A 20,081-nucleotide genomic window follows, 5' to 3' on the forward strand; every position below is an offset into this window, starting at 1 on the left:
AAAGTCCATTAAGTTGGGATTCCATTAAGTTGAAGTTTTACTTTATCTATCTTATTTTTGAACAGCTTTCAGAAAAGTAATGCTTGCCCTCAAATTCCTTTTGACATGTCAAAGATGCAGTATGTGGGTTTTTGAAATAACCCGTTTGTGAGTTTCCCAGTTACGACTTGACATAACACTTGAGGATTATGTTACTAGAATGACTTGGAGTTGCCACATTTGACTAGTTGAGGTGGCCAATCATCAGATACCCAGGCGCTATCTGTAGGTTGCATAATATTATTGATTTGTTCCTTTTTATCATATTGTTACTGATCCATCTTACAGCAACTCAAATGTACATGACTCTGAGTCATTTCTGATTAGAGCAGCCAAAATACTTCCAGTAAAAATAAAATAAGATTAGAACAAGTATGACTGTTTTCATTAAGTAATATGAAAAAGATGGGGTTTGCGCTTCTTGTACATCTGAGATTCACAGAAGATATTAAATTAATTTAGAGAACCACTGGTAAATTTTAAATCTAATTAATCAATTTCCTGGAGTGTGTGTGGTCCCATATGTTATAATATCAAGCAGTGCCAGTCTTAAGAAAATTGGATTAGGAAAGTAGACATTGCATGAAGAAGGAAATGTTGACTATTTTGTAGCTTTTTTGTCTATTTTAATATTGAGCTTTACATGATTTTCACAAATAGCTGTCTTGGCATTTAGCTTCATATTCTGACACTTACCCAGTCAGCCAAACAAAGGGCTCTAAAATCTCCCTGTGATGAGCAAAACTACATTTAAGAATCACTTTGAAAAGCACCACCGCAAACAATCAAGGAACAATGAAATGCAGGCAGCTTGAAACTAGCAATTGCACAAAACAACTGAGGGGATCAAATTAACTATAAAGAGGCATTTTGCCATTCCCCAACTCTATTAAGATTGTGCAATAGATTCCCCATCTCGGGTATAAGAATTAAGATATACGGGAAATGGTACGGCAACATTTCAGTTAGGAGAACAAAAAGACTTTAAAAAAAAAAAAAGCTCTCCAAATGGAGCAATTATTGGCCCTGGAAATGCCACTGTCCCTTTCATAAAATTCTCCAGTTATTGTACAGAACCAATAATGAGATGGTTGGTTACTCCCAAGAGTTTTCCAAATCATCCTTCCGTTCAGCAATCCAGCTGTTTTCTGCTGGTGGAATTATTGAGGCTGGTGTCGGCCCTTTGGGAGAAGAGAAAGAATCTCTACGGCAGCCAATGACCAGTCCATATAGCATGGCAATTCTGCTGATACGAGGCAGAACGTCCGTTGTCCCAAAGAAGGTATGCTGATCTTAAGCAGGGCTTATTCTCTCTTCCTAGACAGGAGCATTTCGTTAGACGGCTCTCTGCAGGGACCAGGCCGGGGTACAAAGAGGTATTCCCAAGAGTTCCTCCCACACAGTGCTCCTCTCTCCCCCAAGTTACCAAAGAATGACCATCACCCTTTGGAAGGTGAGCACAGCCTCTTTTCCCAGCCTTGCTGATATTATTCCTTTAACAAGCGGCATAGGTTGAAACTCATGTCCGCGTCCTACTTCTAGCTCGGCTGTGCACTGTAGACATGGCCTTCTGCTCTTCTTTGTCAAGCAGGATTGCAGACAGTGGGCCATAGCAAGGTAGCACATTTCCTTCCTTCTTTCCTTCCTTCCTTCTTTCTTTTCTTCCTTCCTTCCATCCATCCATCCTTCCTTCCTTCTGGCTTCTTGGGTGGGCTCCTTAATCCCTATGCGCCCCATTATCTGTGCCTAACTACGAGAACAAAAGCCATCTATAAATTTAAATTATCAGAACTGAGGTTCTTTCTACACTTTATAGCAGTAGCAATAGCACTTCGACTTATATACCACTTCACAGTGCTTTAGAGCCCCCTCTAAGCGGTTTACAGAGTCAGCCTATTGCCCTCCAACAATCTGGGTCCTCATTTTATCGACCTCAGAAAGATGGAAGGCTGAGACAGCCTTGAGCCAGTCAAAATCGAACCACTGGCTGTTGGCAGAGTTAGCATGCAATGCTACATTCTAACCACTGCGCCACCAAGGCTCTTCCAGCAATCACAGTATCCTGAAATAAAATATCAGCCTCTCTTGTCCCCATACAAGACATTACTCGGTTTTGTTCAGATGGACAAATTGCCTTTTGATTCTTGCATGGTAGAACCACAGTTCTACTATTTCTGTGAAGATAGCAATAGCACTTAGATTTATATACCGCTTCATAGTGCTTTACAGCCCTATCTAAGCAGTTTACAGAGTCAGCCTATTGCCCCCAACAATCTGGGTCCTCATTTTACCTACCTCGGAAGGATGGAAGGCTGAGTCAACCTTGAGCCTGGTGAGATTTAAACTGCCAAACTGCAGCTAGCAGTCAGCTGAAGTAGCCTGCAGTACTGAACTCTAACCACTGCGCCACCTCGGCTCTAAAATGGGGTGAGTGGTTTTCTCTAGCACAAGCTTATTTCTCAGTGCAAGTAAGCACAGGAAGGATCTTCTTGCAAGACGTTTCGTAGGCTGAAGACGAATGTTCAGTTCTCATCTGATGTTTATGCCTACTGGTTTGAAAGGCAAAATTAGGCCTGTTGCCCATGACTTTTTGTCACTATTTCTTATCCATGATAACTGTATGGAACGTGTTTCTTACGCCCTTCAGATACCAGTTGTTGAGGAGAACAACAACACCTTCATATTCTAGTGAGCTTTCCAGACAGCATCTAAGGACATACTTGGGAATAAGATTCATGGCTGGAGGCAACAGGTCTCTGAGCTCGTTGAACGCTTAGTTAATTTAGTTGTTTCTTTCTTTATTAAGACAAGTAAGGGAGCCCTCAACATCCGTAACATCAGACTTCGAGAGTCCTGTCAGCTTCTGCCAGACAAGTAATCTCTTGCTTGCCCCTCAAGGCAAGTAGTCTCTCTTTAGTAAAAAAAGGTTTCTTTTCATTTATGAATGGTTGTGGCCATATGACGATGGGCACAGAAGCCTTTACAACTGTTTCAGGAAGGAAAATAGTACTTTCTTACGCCTGCAGTAATTTGCCTTGCTTTCAGTAGGAAAGTGCCAGGAAAGCAGGGCCACACTTGGAATATTGCCATCCAGTCTGGGTCGCCACAATATAAAACAGATGTTGAGACTCGGGAAAGACTGCAGGAAGAGCAACAAAAGCGATTAGGGGGCTGAAGGTTAAAACATAAGAAGAAATGTTGCAGGAATTGGGTACGACTAATCTAATGAAAAGAAGGACTAGGGGTGACATGATAGCCATGTTCCAATACTGGAGGGGTTGCCACAAAGAAGAGGGCTCGTCCAATTCTCCAAAGCACCTGAGGGCAGGACAAGAAGCAATGGATGGAAACTAATCAAGGAGAGAAGAAACCTAGAACTAAGGAGAATTTTCCTGACAGATCAGTTAATGAGTGGAATGGCTTAGCCATAGAAGTTGTAGGTGCTCCATCACTGGAGGTTTTCGAGAAAAGATTGGACAGCCATTTGTCTGAAATGGTATAGGGTCTTGAGGAGAAGACCCTATATTAGAAGATTCTTCTGTCACTAGAAGATCTCTGATTTCCCTTCCAATTCTGTTGTTCTGTATATCAAAGGGAGAGTTTGTAGGGACTGTGGCTTGTTTACTATGTTTAAAAGCTTATGATGAGCAGCTCAAGTAAGAGTCTTTTTTTTTTTAAGTGACTTGAACTTATCTCATTAGTTGAACCATGAACACACTCTTGATGCCATTGGGTAACCAATGTGTGAGACATCCCTTTAGGGATGTTTTAAAGATGATGCCACAGCTTGGCAGATCAAAATCTCACACGCAGAAGATGTGAGGGCTTGATGGCATATATGGTCCAGAAGCATTACTGGCACAAGCTGTTCTCGACATCCTTCATGCCACATTGAACCAACAGCAGCACATAAGAAATGGCTGCTTGTTGGAATGTGGCTGGAATGTTTCACTGCTGGACATCTTTTGGAGAGTTTCTTCCTTAAACCACAATTTATTTTCCTGCCAGAACGAAATGAGGAATTGGGTGCCAGCTAATGCTCCGTGTTTATTCTGCCCAAGAGCTGACACCCGAGGACAAAAAAGCAGCACTATTTAGATGAATAAATATCTAGACTAGGGGTCTCCAACTTTGGCAACTTTAAGACTTGTGGACTTCAACTCCCAGAGTTGGAAGTTAAAGTTCACAAGTCTTAAAGTTTGCCTTGGTTGGAGACCCTTGGTCTAGATAGCTTCCTATTTCAAAAGAAAAAGCAGAACCAAAGTTATAGGATTCTTGGTGCTTTGTTTTAATGCAGTCCTTCCATAACATGCCTAGGGAATGCTAAGATGGTCTCTTTGATCAAGAAAGGGCTTGGCCTTTCCACTGCATTGGCTGCCCAAAGAAATCTCAGAGGCTGTCCACGATGAACGTGTCTGCTGTTTTCCATGCAGAAGCATTTCTAGGACATGGAGAGAATGACTGAACTTGGTTACGTAGGGAGCATAGCAATAGCACCTAGACTTATATACCGCTTCACAGTGCTTTACAGCTCTCTCTAAGCGGTTTACAAAGTCAGGTATTTCCCCCAACAATCTGGGTCCTCATTTTACCCACCTCAGAAGGATGGAAGGCTGAGTCAACCTGGAGCCTGGTGAGATTCGATCTGCCAAATTGCAGGCAGCCGGCAGGCAGCAAAAGTAGCCTGCAGGTACTGCATTCTAATCACTGCGCCACCGTGGCTCGAGAAATTATCTCGAAGAACTTGATGCAAAGCGGTGAACGTAATTCCCCCTCCCCAAGTTTCTAGCTGAGTAAATTTGCTCCACGTTGTTATTGACTTACAACTTGAGACGTTTTGCGTACATGGCAGCACCATCGCTGTTGCTTGCCTCTCTCTCACCAGTTGCTTTTATGTCTTCCAGGTGAAACCTTTGTCTTGAACGACAGTCTCCCTGGTCCTCTGGAGCCTCGCTTGGACCCCATCGACTCTGCCTTGACTGCCGTTAGCGTGTCCAGTCCCATTCGGAACTCAAGGGACTTCCGACTTCAGGGATACCGACACCTTCATCAGCCCTCCAGCCTCAGTCAGTGCAGTACCCCTGCTGGGCATAGGCTGAGTGCTGGGGGTAAGAGACCTCAAAACCCTCCTTCTCTGAAGCAGTCTAGCTTTGCCTTTGTCCTACTAACGGGGGGGGAGGGGGGGCAGGGACTTCATGAATTGTGGGCAGTAAACGGCACTCCTTCCCCCTCCCCCCCAAAAATTGTTTATGACCTGGGTGTCATTCATTCCAATACACATAAAACTAATCATGTTAATCATAATCATTACATTCAATCCGCTTACGTATTTCTAATAATAATAAAAGGTTAAAAAAGATAAAATAAAAGGTAAAGGTTCCCATCACAGATATGTGCTAGTCGTTCCCAACTCATCTCCATTTCAAAGCCGAAAAGCCAGCGCTGTCCGAAGACGTCTCCGTGGTCATGTGGCTGGCATGACTAAATTCCAGAGGCGCACAGAACACTGTTACCTTCCTACCAAAGTTGGTCCCTATTTTTCTACTGGCATTTTTTACATGCTTTCGAACTGTTAGGTTGGCAGAAGCTGGGACAAGGAACAGGAGCTCACCCCATTACGCGGCCCTCGGGATTCAAACCGCTGAACTGCCGACCTTTCGATCGACAAGCTCAGTGCCTTAGCCACTGAGGCCCCTTCAATAATAATACACACTTGTAATAAGTTATACTCTGTCATTGTTGAATTATTCCACGTTTTCTCTTGTTATTATTACTTTCATTTTATGATATAAAAACGCATACACTAATATTCCCCCTTCTCTTATTTTGATCACTTATTCTAGCTTTTAATCATATCAAGAGACGATGGATGGATGATTTCTCTTTTTTGTTGTTCTGAGTTGCTTTTCCTTTTCTCTCTCTCTTTTCCTCTTTTTTTTTCTTTTTTTAGGTAGGTGACATAGTTAGATAGGAAAGAAAGAAAAAGACTCTTAATAAAGGGTGATATGATTAAAAGCAGTAAGCAGCACTCCTATTGTCCCTCTAGAAGCATTTGGTACAAATACAGGCAGTCCCCAATTTACAACAGTTCATCAATTGTGTTGTAAATGTTGTACCTTGATGAACGTGTCTTTTCTTTTATGTACACTGAGAGCATCTGCACCAAGACAAATTCCTGGTGTGTCCAATCACACTTGGCCAATAAAGAATTCTATTCTATTCTATTCTATTCTATTTAGTGACTGTTAGAAGTTACTGTCAGGCCTGGAAACCATACTAGGCCTTAGGTTTCCAGACGCTGCAGAGGAGGTTTTTCTGGAACCTGGACATTTACACTGAAAAGTGACTTCTGACCATTTTTCACACTTAGGATCTTTGCTGCATCCCCATGGTCACGTGATCAAAATTGGGATGCTTGGCAATTGACCCATATTTATGACGGTTGGGGTGTCCCGGGGTCATGTGATCCCCTCCTGACAAGCAAAGTCAATGGGGAAGCCACTTAATAACTGTGTCGCTAACTTATGCAGCGATTCATTTAAAAACTGTGGCAAGAAAGGTTGTAAAATGGGGCAAAACTCACTTAACAAATGTCTCCCTTAGCAACAGAAATTTTGGGCTCATTTGTGGTCGTGAGTTGAGGACTACCTGTAATTCATTAAATTTACAGTGGTGGTTTTTTTTAAAAAGTATCACCAGAAACAGCTGTTGTTTTTTTTTAGATATATATATACATTTTATTAATTTTCTATTGTTTACATTTGTTAGCGCTTAGTAAACATCGTGTTGTCTGGGTATTTAATTTGCTTAACAATACCAATTACATTCTTAATCTCCACCCCTTTTTTTCCAATTCCATGTTTGATAATATTCTGTATCTTCTCTCGGTTTAATTTTCAATGTGAACCTGTCCATTTCTGCACAATCTAGTATCTTCTTCATGATCTCTTCGTCTCATGTTGTTGCTTCATTTTTCCGATATTGTATGAATGTAATCCTTGCTGCTGTTAAGACATGCAATATTAAATATATAGTTTGCTTCTCAAGTTTTTCTTGATATGCCTAATAGAAACCGTTCAGGTTTAAAATCGACATGTTTAGAAATCGCTATTTCAATTCCATGGCTCCAGTGCTGGGATTCAGCAGGATCTGTCCGGTTCGGGCGAACCGATAGTGGTGACTGCGGGAGGCTCCACCCACCCGCCCGGACATAATGCACGAGCAAAGAGCATTTGAGCGCGCTCAGGATTTATTTGTATTTTTTCATTGTGCCCTCAGGCTCTGACAGATACCTGAGTTCTCGAGACACTTCAAGGTTGGGTACCCGGGATCCCTCTGCCTGGACAGTAGAAGATGTCATGCAGTTTGTAAGAGACGCTGACCCCCAGCTGGGACCCCATGCAGAACTCTTCCGAAAACACGTAAATATGACTTCAGGGTTATCAGACTTGGCCTGGATAGTACTTTCCTCCTGATGGAAGTGCTGCCACCCAAGATATGGTTCCTGCTGATGAGGCAGCATTTAATACATTATTAATAATTCTGTGAGGCTTGCTAACCTCTGAGAAGGTCGGTGTCTCTCAGTGACACACTGAGGAGGCAAAGCTTTGGCACCTTCCAACAGTAAACAGGTTTATTTGGGCAATGGAGGATGAAAATATCTGACCATCAATCTTAGCGTAAGAATTGAAGTAGAGCAGGAGTGTGAAACACAAGGCCCGCAAGCTGGATGAGGCCTGCGGGATACATAGATCTGGCTTGCAGGGCCACCCTGGAAACAGCGAAGGATTGGCCCGCGGTGTCTCTGCTAGCAAAAATGGAGCTCGGGAGGGCTGCATGGAACCCTCCCGAGCTCCATTTTCGCTGGCAGAGGGTTGCAGGAAGCCATCGCAGCTGAAAATGGAGCTCGGGAGCCAGTTTTTGCTGGAAGAGCGCTCGGGCCGCCACAGGCGCTCCTGACACGAGTGATGAGCTGGCCACACCCATCCTGGCCATACTCACCCTGCCCCCCCTCCCCTGAGAGCCCCCCCCCCAACAACCCTGCGGCCTTCAATGAAATCCAATTTGATACCCCTGAACTAGAGAAATGGACTAATAGGACTAATAGAGTGCAGATGTAAACAGCTTTTCCCAGGAGCTTTACTTGAGGAGTCTTATACAAAGGCTGAATTCCATTTTTAAAGACTTTTCCTCAAGTAGCTAAGAAAGAAGCCAAACCCTAAGCCTCTAATCTCCATGTAAAGTTTATGCAAATGAAGGGGTCTTGATAAGTGTCACTCCTAACGTCAAGGCATGTGAAAGAAATTCTTTTTTCTATGCCAGGGATCTCCAACCTTGGTCACTTTAAGACTTGTGGACTTCAACTCCCAGAGTTCCTCAGTCAGAAGAACTCTGGGAGTTGAAGTCCACAAGTCTTAAAGTGACCAAGGTTGGAGACCCCTGTTCTATGCAACCGCTGTTTCAAAATTAGGCAGCCCTGTCATGTATTTCTCTCCTAGATCAGCCATCGCCCTAATCCAGCCTCTTCTTACTTCTGGCACAGCACAAAACATGCCTCTTTCTGCTCTATGCCTACAGGAGATTGACGGCAAGGCCTTGCTCTTGTTGCGAAGTGACATGATGATGAAGTACATGGGCTTGAAACTGGGGCCAGCGCTGAAACTCACCTACCACATCGATAAGTTGAAACAGGGCAAGTTCTGAAAAAAAGACTCTTTCCTGGCACAATCATTGGCCCTGTCAGCTCTCCGCAAAAGGCACGTAAAACACGTGTTTCCCTTCCGCAGCTGCCGCGTCCACGGAATCGCTAGGACACCTTTCTTAAACCGGCGGGAGAAAGGTGACTTCCTGCAGGAGGAAGGTCCTTAGGCATCCCGAATCATCATCGTATCTCACAAAAGGAAGAAGTTTCCTCAGCTCTCCGCTGGTGGCCTCTGGGACCGTATCTGACAGGGGCGAGGATGCCTCGGTTGGGTGGAGCTGTGGCAGAGCCACCCTTGCATTCGGCTCGGCTGTTTGGCCCGTCTCTTTTGATCACACCCTCTTCTCTTGCTGCTCTCTTCGAGAAGCCTCTTCATGCAGCAGGAGGAGGACGTCAAGCGGTCACTTTTCTGTGCCCTGCAGGAGAAACTGATTAGAAGAAGCCACCGGAGGAGGACAAAGCGGCTGCTGCTTTCCAGATGATGCACTCCCTTGGGTGCAGGGGTAGGGTGGGAGTTTTAGCAAGAGCCCTATCCAGCAAGCTGTACTCTCCCTGCCTGCAGATCTCACTTCTTACTTCTCACTTGGTGCTGTTAATCTCTTCCTGTATTGAGGACTCAAGCTGTTCTTCCACCACCAACACACACACACACACACACACTGCTGGCTGATAGGCATACAATTCTTTATATTTATTTTGACACAAGCAGCGGCTCTGCGTTTGTGTTGTTTACCATTCCAACACTACAAGCGAGCCAGGAGGGTGGGAGGTGTGTGGTCCTTTTCTGAAGTGGCACAAGGCATAACAACTAAGCAACAAACATACACACCCCTCACTCCTGCCCTGCAGCTTGAAAGTTTTCTACTTGCTCTCGAGATGGCAACCATTTTAACTTTTCCACTGGGGAGTTCAACATCTCCTCTTCTACCGTGGTACCATTCAGTATATCTCCCACTTCACCCTGGCAGAGTTTCCTTGATAGCTTCCTACCTGGCGGGCACGTGGGATAAGCAGAGAGATGCAGAAATGCGGCTCCTTTTTTCACATCACTCCACCAATTCCAGTGGCGGAACCTGAATCGTCGTATCTATGCTGGAAAATAATGTATTTATTTTTATGGCACTTGAGTGGGTGGTCCCCATTGTCCTGTAATTAAGAGAGGTTTTGCTGCTGGCAGGTGAGAAGAGGAGGAGGAGGAGGCGGTCATAACCCGATGCCCCACAATTCTGCTTTTTCTCCAGCTCCTCCCCTGAAGTGTGCTTTGTGTCTGGAAAGCAAGTATGTGGTGCTTTTTTTTTTTTTAATTCCTCCAGAATAACCACAGCAGCTTTGTCCTTTGGGATGCAGACAGGTGAATACTTGAGACTCAGTTGCGCATGGCTGTTCGCCTGCTCCGATTCCTGAACTGGGAAAAAAGGGTTAGGCAAAGGTACAAGCCTTTCATAGCATTTCTTTCTGCCAAGTTACACACCCCGCCGCTCCTTCCCGGGGTCGCTTCTTCCTCTCCCAGACACTTCCGGAAGAGAAGCTCCGCAGGCCAGGCCAGAAGGCAAGGCAAGAGGGCCTCTTAAAACAAAAGAATGAAAATTCACAGGCAATAAACCAATTCCAGAAAGGAGGATCCAGCAATGACTGCAACATGCTGGAATGGTGCGACTCGGCCGCCATCTTGGTTGTCCAGTTTAGCCCCCAGCCCTACCCCGGGGCAGGCAACCTGTTTCTGCTATTACTGCCTGGTTGCAGAATACCGTTTCTGTGAGCACTGCCTACGGCAGGTAGCAGGAAGAATCCTGCCAGTGTTCTTTTCTGCACTTACTCTGATGATTTTGTTTATAAATAAAATAAAATTTTTAAAAAGACGAGCGGGTTTCTGTTGGCTCAAGTCAACCCCAAGATACTCAACCCAGGCCTTCCAAGATCCGAGTTCATAACCCAGCCCAAAAGAAGGTTACAGTTGCTTCAAAGGTGCCTTTTTCAAAGAGGCAACTGGACTTTCTGGTTTTTCTTTGAAGACGTTTCGCTTCTCATCCAAGAAGCTCTGAAGAAGCTTCAGAGCTGAAGAAGCTTCTGGGGTGAGAAGCGAAACGTCTTCAAAGAAAAACCAGAAAGTCCAGTTGCTTCTTGAAAAAGGCACCTTTGGGACAACCATGACCTGGATGACTGAGAATCTCCATAGACTTTTAAAGTTGTTTCATTAAGCCAGTAATTTTGGAAAACAATTTTACTTGGATAACTATATCAGGGGTGGCTGGGGCATTCTGGGAGTTGAAGTCTGCCAGGCTTAAAGTTGCCAAGGTTGGAGACCCTTGAACTATATGGTCTCAGATTGGTGGGGATTATTGCTTTGTACTTCTATCCCATAAACTGTCAGGACATACAAATTAAATTTACTTATTTAGAACAAGGAAATTATGGCCCGCAGGCCGGATATGGCCCGCTGAAGCCATTAATCCAGCCCATGTGTGACCATGCCCCACATCACCCCACCTATCTGCCAGCCCCCACCTGCCTTCTAGAGGCTAAAAATGGGTTGTGTTTGGCCTCCCCAGCCTCCAGAGGGAGACACACACACACACAAACAGAAGTCCCTCGCACACACCCCAAGGCAGCCACATCCCTTCACTAACCACCTTTCCATCCCCAGGAGCATAACAAAAGTTTAATTTGTGTGTGTTGTTTAATGGACTGCTAAATTGGCCACGCCCACCCAGTCACATGACCACCTAGTAATGCCCACCCAGCCGGTCCACGCCCCCTCCCTCCCGCTGCAGTCTGAGGGACTGTGAATTGGCCCCATTTAAAAAGTTTGAGGTCCCCTGATAGAACATTTATTTAGCTGCCCATCTTATAACCAATTTGGGTGACTCCCAATCAGAATAATTACAAGTAATCCTTGACTTACTACCAGTTGCTCAGCAGCCATATGAAGTTACAACGCCCGCCTCCCCCCCACAAAAAAAAATTATATCTGGACCCAAAACATGATTAGATTGATCGCATTTTGGATGCTCAGCAACCAGACTGCATTTACAACTGTTTGTAGCGCTCTCTGATTACGTGATCATAATTTACAACTTTCTTTCAGAAACCAGGGTTTATGGCCAGTGTCTGGCAACAAAGGTCCATGGCTAACACTATTGGACTACTTAATGACTGGCCATGGCTTAATGGCACCGTGGAAGCAACTTGTGACTCAGGTTTGCTATACATCAGGGCTGTAAAACTCAAGGCCCTGGGGCCAGATGCGGCCTGCGGGGTGCTTAGATCTAACCCGCGGGGCCACCCTGGAAACAGTGAAGGACCAGCCCGCGGTGCCTCTGCCAGTGAAGATGGAGCTTACAAGGGCCACGGGCAGCCCTCCCGAGCTCCGTTTTCACTGGCAGAGGGTTGCAGGAGGCTGTCACAAGTGAAAACGGAGCTCAAGAGCCCGTTTTTGCTGGCAGAGTGCTCAGGTGCCCCCGACATGAGTGAAGTTGAGGTGGCCATGGCCACCCTGGGCACACTTACCCCGCCCCCCTGAGGTCAAATAGGACCCTGAGGCGGCCATCAATGAAATCGAGTTTGACACTCCCTGCTATACACCGTTTACCACCTAAAGTAACTAACCAGTCTTAAAACTGGTTAGTTTCAATAACAACTATTACTTTCCAAGTGTTCTAATATTTCTGTTAATTGATTTTTTTTTTAAAGAAGTTCAGAATAAGAGCCAATAAGGGACATCTTTTTATATGCCTCCTAACCATGTAGTCTACCATGGGCTCAAGCGGATCCGTTAGAATTGTCACAAGAACAACTATGACCTCACAATTTAAACTCTTAAGAAAGACTTGGAATATATTATGCCTGAGAAATAGCATGGTTAGCAGCAGCACAATTTTTGAACAAACCTGGAGCTATTAAGAAATGTATGAGAACCGACTCCTTATATGGCACAGGATTTTGAAGGATGTGAAACTGAAGGTAAGACAAAATTTGTACAGCTTTGGATGGAGTGGCAAGTTACTTGTGCTATAAGCTTAGTAATAGAAACAATAATTAGCTAGGGTTCATTTTTGCCATTTATTCAGGCGATTTCATCAGTCTTGTCTTTCCACCTCTTTTCATCAACTATAGCCGCAACAGGCTTCTGACGTTTGGCCATGATGAGGTATGGTAATGTTGTGACCCAGGCCCAAGTAGGTAGTAGAAAACTTAGTCAGTGTAAAAACAAAAAAAACTTATTCGAACAGCTGAGAATTACTTCATTCTCAGTGTAGTTCAACTAAATTAAAGCAAATTCCTCCCAATACAAATTCCTCAGTCCTATCACCAACCTTGGTCCAATTAGGCAAATTGCCAAAGGCCTTTCTTGGCAAACGTTCAGAAGACACAGATACAAAATAAATGCAAGAAGACGAAGCTACCAACGTTTTCCGGCAAAGCCCAAATGCCATTACTGGTCTTTTAAGCCTTATGGGAGGGGCCAAACATCTCTTGGCCCTACTCCCAAGTCGTCCTCTTTGCTTGAGCTGTTCTTGCCTTCTGGCAGCTCTTGTCATGCGTGCATTAGGAACAGGCTCTTCCTGTTCCTCTGCCTCATTACTGTCAGTCTCTGGAGGCTCTGGAGTCTGCACCCCACTCCCCAATGGCCCTGGCCCCACCTCAGCCTCCGACGCAGAGCCCTCATGTGGGCCTTCCCCAGCCTCCAGGACTGGCTCATGCTCTTCCTCAGCCTCACCACTGTCCATCTCCGTTGCCAGCTCCACAGGCTGCTGGCGGACCACAAAGGGTAAACATGGGGTGGACACAAGGCAGATAGACCCAATGGGTGACAATACACCCAGCAGGACAATATATTGTCATTCCCAATATTTTAAAAACAGCAACAGAGGAAGGACTTCTCCACCTGGCCCAAATGATTTTGGTGAAATGAAAAAAGATGAGAAAGGGAAGGCAAAGAATATTGGAGCAGATGCAAACATGTGGAACCAATTCCTGAATTCATCATGTTTCACTTTTTTCCAACCACGAGCAGATCTCAACATTCTAGTAAAGGACAGAATAAACATACAAGCTGGAATTAGTGTAGATGATGCAATCATTGTAGCTAACCCTATTCCTGAAGTACCAGAATTACCTGGGACAGGGGTCTGCAACCTTAAACACTCTAAAGAGCCATTTGGACTCGTTTCCCACAGAAAAGAAAACACCGGGAGCCACAAAATCCCTTCCCGTGCCTAACTATTTCTTGTGCGGCCACAAAACTAGCATATGTAGTTGAATTAAACATTCTGTTTTCTTCTGAAACTTTTCTTTTCTTGGATTTATCCATGGTTGGCCTACTGGGGGTTGAAAAGCTCAATAAATCGCGTGCCGGCGGGTGTCGCACATTGGCGGTTGTGACGCATATTTTGTGTCACAACAGAGGGGTGAAAGAGCCACATGTGGCTCCAGAAGTTGCTGATCCCAGGTTGCTGACCCCTGACCTGGGAGAAGGAACTAAGTGTAACTAAAGGCTCCCGGAGAGAGAAATTGCTTCATTCTAAAGAAGCTTCTCAGGAGAAGTGTGGGAAAACTGCAATAGAATAGTCACTGAAAAAAATCATTAAGTCACTGCATAAATCTAACATCTGAATCTTCATTATACGATCTATTAAGTCAAATCTGATGGTAAACTTTCGTACTCTTATTGTTTGAGATATAGCTGCTAAGTAATCACAGGAGCAATCTCCTTGTCAGCCCTGGAGCTCATCTTTTTCTTTGGATCTTCAGGGCTGCCACACTTAGTGCTGTGGCAAATTGGGAGGGGATATAATAATAATAACATTCTTTTCTCTAAGAGCCAAGGACATTCAGCCCTGCACCTGGAGTGGCGTGACTGGGAGGCATCTCCAGTTGGGACGATGCATTGAATGGACCATGTGGTGGACATATGGGTACAGAGGAAGGGACTTGGACTTCATTTTGGGTGGGGAAAACCTGGAAACTTTCAGATTCAGGTTTTCCCAGATGTGCCAATATGACGTCTCTAATAAAATGGAACTTTGAGGAACTTCTAGCCTTGGGAGTCTTCTTTAGTTGGGGGCATTACTTGGAACCCTGACACTCCTATGACCAGGTTACAATTAACACCCCTCATTCTCCTAAGTGTATTTTTTTTTGGGGGGGGAGTCGTTTCTCCCATAAGCTTTGATCTCCATATAGAGATTTCATGTCCTTGACCATTTGTAAGAGCAAAATTCTGTTTTTACTTCGCAGAAGCCAGCCATAAAAGAAGAGGTCATTCTTGAACCATGTATTACTCGTAGCTTCAAGCAAGACCCATGTAGAATGACCCAATAAGCTCTTCTGTGCTCCACTTAGCAACCCTTGAGAAATACAGCCAAATGCAAACCTTTCGTTAAGGCCTGAAAATGGAAACAGACGTAATTCCAGAAATTGTAGTAGAAGCCATACAAGAAGCGGGCAAAGTAGATCAGGTTCCACAGGCAGCTTTGGAGGAAGCAAAAGCTGAAGAAGATAATCATTCTGGTCAGACCCAAACCTACGTCCTGTACATTGGAAACTTAAACCCCAAACATGCCAGTGAAGATCTGGGCAGTATGTTGAAGGACATCCTCGGTATGGCAGGTGTCACACTCCAAAGATACGATATTGAAGTCATCAAGAAACGTAAGCAAGCCTACGCTTACGTTCAGGTAGCCACAGAAATCAGCTTGGAGCAAGTCCTCAAACAACTCCTCCTTGTTTCGGAGACCGAACACAACCTCTCCAAAGAGCTTGTGCAGAAGGGGAAAAATCTTGTTGTGGGACAAGGCAAAAAGCCTGCATCTGCTCCCAAAACTAGCAGAGAGGTAAGATGCCAGAAAGCTAACTCTGCTGTTCTACTAGGGCAGTGAGTGATGGCGAACCTTTTCAGCACTGAGTGCTGGGCCGCAATCCGAAAGAGGAGCTGCCCAGGGCCAGTGGTGAAATCCAACTTTTTTTACTACCGGTTCCATGGGTGTGGCTTGGTGGGCATGGCGCGGCGGGCGTGGCTTGGTGGGCATGGCAGGGGAAGGATACTACAAAATTCCCATTCCCTTCCCACTCCTAGGGGAAGGATATTGCAAAATCTCCATTCCCACCCCACTGTGGGGCCAGCCAAAGTTCTCCAAACTGCTCATAATTTCCACTACCGGTTCTCCAGAACCTGTCAGAACCTGCTGGATTTCACCCCTGCTCAGGGCCCATGCAAACGCCCCAAAATGAACTTCCAGTTTCAGCTACTGAACTTCCGGTTTCAGCCAGCTATTCTTCCAAGTTTCTGGTGCACATGAGAACGCAACGATCAGCTGGCCGGCATGCATGCTCACGCAGGAAAACGGAAGAACAGTTCTTCTAGTTTCCGGCACTGCCACATGCAAAAAGGCCAGCTGATCGTCACGCACACATGTGCGCCAGAAACCCGGAAGAGGGACGGGCAATGCCACGCATGCCAGGGGACATGGTTCCGCATGCCACCTTGGGCACGCGTGCCATAGGTTTGCCATCACGATACTAGGAATTCCACACTAAGGGTTTGAAAAAGCAGGATAGCTGTTATTTGCTAAATTCTTGAGAATGTATATGAGCTTCTCACCTAAGCAACACTGAGAAATCAAGAATCACACAAACTGCACCAGCCAGATCATTCTTGTACTTAAAATACCTGTGCAAACTTCCATTTAAAATTAACAATGAAAGGTATTTAGTATCAGGTTGCATTTTTGAAACAGGCCAAAATAGTGAAGTCAAAGTCCACTAGTGTACTGGTTCTTAAAGTTCTAGGAATCTTCCCCTTATCCAAGCACACATACATGAAAGATACAAATACATGTGCAGGAAGCAAAATGCATTAAATGTATGCCTTTTGCTTTTTTCTCTCTCTCTTGCAAGGAAATAACAATGAATGTTTTCCTTGCACCACAATAGCAAGGAGAAGCTTGGCTAGTCTAATAAGGGTTTTATTTCTTGCCACATAAACCCTAAATATTTTATCTCTCAGCAAAATGATAGCAAACAATCTAATTCACCATGACATAACAGAGGCCGCCTTTCTGTATTAGAAATCATTTCTAGCACATCTAGATTTTTTCCATATTCCTTTAAAATACTATTAAAGCAGGATAGTCTAATTGTGTACCCACCCATGCACTAAAATAAGCATGTCATGGTAAATCTAGGCATTGTTTGCAGACAGTACATTTTGCAGCAATTTTCTTTTTGTTTTAAAAAAAAAATCCCCAAAAGATTTGGGATTTAGCATGATGCCTGGACCCAGCTATCTTCTTTCAAATCTAACACCACAATTCTGTGTTCCCTTAAGCAAGGTTTAATTTGCAGCAGGCCGGGTAAACTCGGCTTTTAAGCATCACTTCAAATGGATTTAACACAGAACAGATTTGTTCTTTGGAGACGTTGGTTCCATTTGGCTAAATAACTCCCAAGTTATTGCAATAAGCTTCAAAGAGCACATTGATGCCAACAGACAATAAGAAAATAGACAGATGTAGTCATGATTATACTTCCGAGCTGACTTATTTTATATAAGCCTCACTCCCATTGTGGTACACCTATACACCATTTAAATGTATAGGATTGCCACATCCCTAATTGCTGAACCTCCAAGGTCCCTTCCAACTCTGATGTTATGTTATATATTGTGGCCAAAATTGTGGAAACCTTTTGGGAAAAGTGTATTTTCTAAAACTAGCTAATAACACCACTTTTTTCTGCAGTAGTACCATAAAATTATATATCAATGCAAAGATAATTTAATCAAGAATGTAATGCAATGACTTTTATGAAAGATTTGCTATTAGAATAGCAGTTACAGTATAAAGAAGAAAAGTGAAACAGGTAGAAAAAATGATATATACCAAAATGATTACCATAGAAAAAACGAGATATACAAAAATTATCACTATGTCAGTTAATAGTTGGGTAACTTTTAGCGTGAATTACAGCCTTACAATGTCTTCCCATGGAGTGAACCAAGTCTTTGAGTTCTGCAGCTGTTATAATATGAAACCAAGATTGAATGATTGCTTCTATTAACTGGGTTTTATTGCTGGGTCGCTTCTGACTAACAAGTTTCTTTAGTCAGCTCCATAGATTTTCAATTGGGTTAAGGTCTGGGCTATTCCCAGGCCATTCCAGCAGTGGAATAGGATTATCTTGAAACTTCCCTCCAAAAAAAGTGGTGTTATTAGCCATCAAACCTCAAAAATACACTTTTCCCAAAAGGTTTCCACAATTTTGACCACTACTGTAGCTCTAGGGAATTTACAGGGGTTATTGCGGGGGGAGGGGGGGAGGACCCTATTAGCCACAAAGTTTGGGGAAAATATGTCCATGGCATACTAGGATGCTAGGCCAATTACGATTCCTCCACAGAGACCCAAAGTATCCTATGTGGTTATACATATTAACAATTGGCTGTTCTAAATCAACAAAGGAGACAAACTCCGTATAGATCTTGAATGATAAAACTCTTCCCTGGTTTCAGAGTTTTCAGCAATGACAGCCATTCAGTCATCCAGGTCATGGTTGCCTCAAAGGTGTTTTTTTTCCCCCAAAAGGAAACTGGATTTAACAGTAACAGAGTTGGAAGGAACCTTGGAGATCATCTAGTCCAACCCCCTGCTCACGCAGGAGGCCTGTACTAGGGATTCGAACCACCGAACTGCCAACCTTTCTGATCGACAAGCTCAGTGTCTTAGCCACTGAGCCACCTAGTCAGGACTTCTGTTTTTCCCTGAAGGTGTTTTGCTTCTCATCCAAGGAGCATCTTCAGTTCATGAACTGAAGAAGCTCCTTGGATGAAATGTGAAAGTTCTTCAAGGAAAAACAAAGGAAGTCCAGTTGCCTTTTGGAAAAAAGCACCTTTGGGACAGCCAGTCAGCTTTTAGAATACAAAAACAATCATAGCCCCTGCACTTAAGGCTCTTCCTTCCCCGTTTGAACACCAATGTCTGTATATAAAGCACAACAGGAAATATTGGATCTATACGGGTATGTAATCTTTATCACAATTGCTCAACCAAAACAGGAACCTACATTCTTGCAAAGCCGCAAGTCCTTTTACTGGTGACATTTGATTATACGCTTGAATTTTACTCATCATGCCTACAGAGTGATCCCATGGGAAGCAGATCAGATGGTCTCCTAGGAGGACCGTCAGGGCCTGAGAGAAGGAAGCCACTGGCCAATGACAACAGAGCTAACCCCATCCGAAAAAGCATCCGTTACCCTTGGAGACTGGTCGATTGGCCAGTGACTTTTGTGAACAGCACCCACTCGGACAGTGCCATTGTCCATAAAGAGATTGTTGGGAGAGAATGCCTCTTCTACGGCGCTTTCATTGGTGGAGAGACGCGGAATGTGGAATTCAAGCAAGGCAGCGGAGAATACCTGACGACAACGCTAAAGCATCATTTGCGGAAGTACACCTGTGCTTTTCTCAACAGTGAAGGGGGTAGTCTCTTCGTGGGAGTTGAGGACAACGGCTTGGTGCGTGGCGCCAAGTGCGACCACAAGGAAGAAGACCGAATTCGCCTGCTGACGGATTCTCTTTTTAAAACCTTCAAGCCCCAGGTTTTCCCTACCGCCTACACGCTGAGCTTCATCCCAGTCATCAAAGCAGAAGACACAGGCATCTTTCTCAAAGTCATCCGGCTGAGCGTCCATCCTCCCAAGCCGCACGCAGAACCTGTCCTGTATGAAACAGATCAGGGGGAGGTGTACCTGAGGCGAGATGGCAGCATCCAAGGACCCCTCTCTGGAAGCGCTATCCAAGAGTGGTGCCGGCAGGTAACGTTCAGATATTGCACATCTTGTATAAAGTGCTCGGGGACGTACAAACCAAATTCTAGCTGTCACACAAAGAAGTAAGTTTGAAAGTGCCGTCCGATAAGCAATAGCAATAGCACTTGGACTTATATACCGCTTTACAGTGCTTTAGTACTTTACAGGATGTGATGGCTCAGTGGCTAAGATGCTGAGCTTGTTGATCAAAAGGTTGGCAGTTCAGTGGTTCAAATCCCTAGTGCTGCGTAACAGGCTGTGCTCCTGTTATTTGTTCCATCTTCTGCCAACCTAGCAGTTGGAAAGCACGTAAAAAAAATGCAAATAGAAAAATAGGGACCACCTTTGGTGGGAAGGTAGCAGCGTTCTGAGCCTTTGGCATTTAGTCATGTTGGCCACATGACCACGGAGACGTCTTCAGATAGCGCTGGCTCTTCAGCTTTGAAACGGAGATGAGCACCACCCCCTAGTCAGGACTTCTGTTTTCCCTGAAGGTGTTTTGCTTCTCATCCAGGAGCATCTTCAGTTCATGAAC

General features: G+C 44.5%; 2 protein-coding genes across 10 annotated transcripts in view; both read left to right on the plus strand.

Annotated features, from left to right (window-relative positions):
• The window catches only part of SCMH1 (Scm polycomb group protein homolog 1), a 56,183-nt gene extending 45,584 nt beyond the window's left edge, over positions 1 to 10,599 (plus strand). For 7 of the 9 annotated variants that reach the window (XM_058195751.1, XM_058195753.1, XM_058195759.1 and 4 more), the window contains 4 exons: positions 1,361 to 1,492; positions 4,944 to 5,147; positions 7,318 to 7,460; positions 8,617 to 10,599. In XM_058195751.1, the coding sequence (XP_058051734.1) occupies positions 1,361 to 1,492; positions 4,944 to 5,147; positions 7,318 to 7,460; positions 8,617 to 8,742 (605 nt within the window). In that variant the 3' untranslated portion in view covers positions 8,743 to 10,599. The remainder of the gene's footprint in view (positions 1 to 1,360; positions 1,493 to 4,943; positions 5,148 to 7,317; positions 7,461 to 8,616) is intronic. The other 2 variants (XM_058195754.1, XM_058195760.1) reach the window with 1 other exon arrangement.
• Positions 10,600 to 11,457: 858 nt separating this feature from the next.
• Positions 11,458 to 19,970, plus strand: LOC131204800 (schlafen-like protein 1). Its single transcript, XM_058196383.1, has 2 exons — positions 11,458 to 15,573; positions 18,875 to 19,970. The coding sequence occupies exons 1-2, from the start codon at positions 15,133 to 15,135 to the stop codon at positions 19,631 to 19,633; spliced, it is 1,200 nt and encodes a 399-aa protein (XP_058052366.1). The 5' UTR covers positions 11,458 to 15,132; the 3' UTR covers positions 19,634 to 19,970.
• Positions 19,971 to 20,081: the final 111 nt, after the last annotated feature.

The sequence above is a fragment of the Ahaetulla prasina genome, chromosome 10, assembly GCF_028640845.1.
Source record: "Ahaetulla prasina isolate Xishuangbanna chromosome 10, ASM2864084v1, whole genome shotgun sequence".
Classification (NCBI taxonomy): domain Eukaryota; kingdom Metazoa; phylum Chordata; class Lepidosauria; order Squamata; family Colubridae; genus Ahaetulla; species Ahaetulla prasina.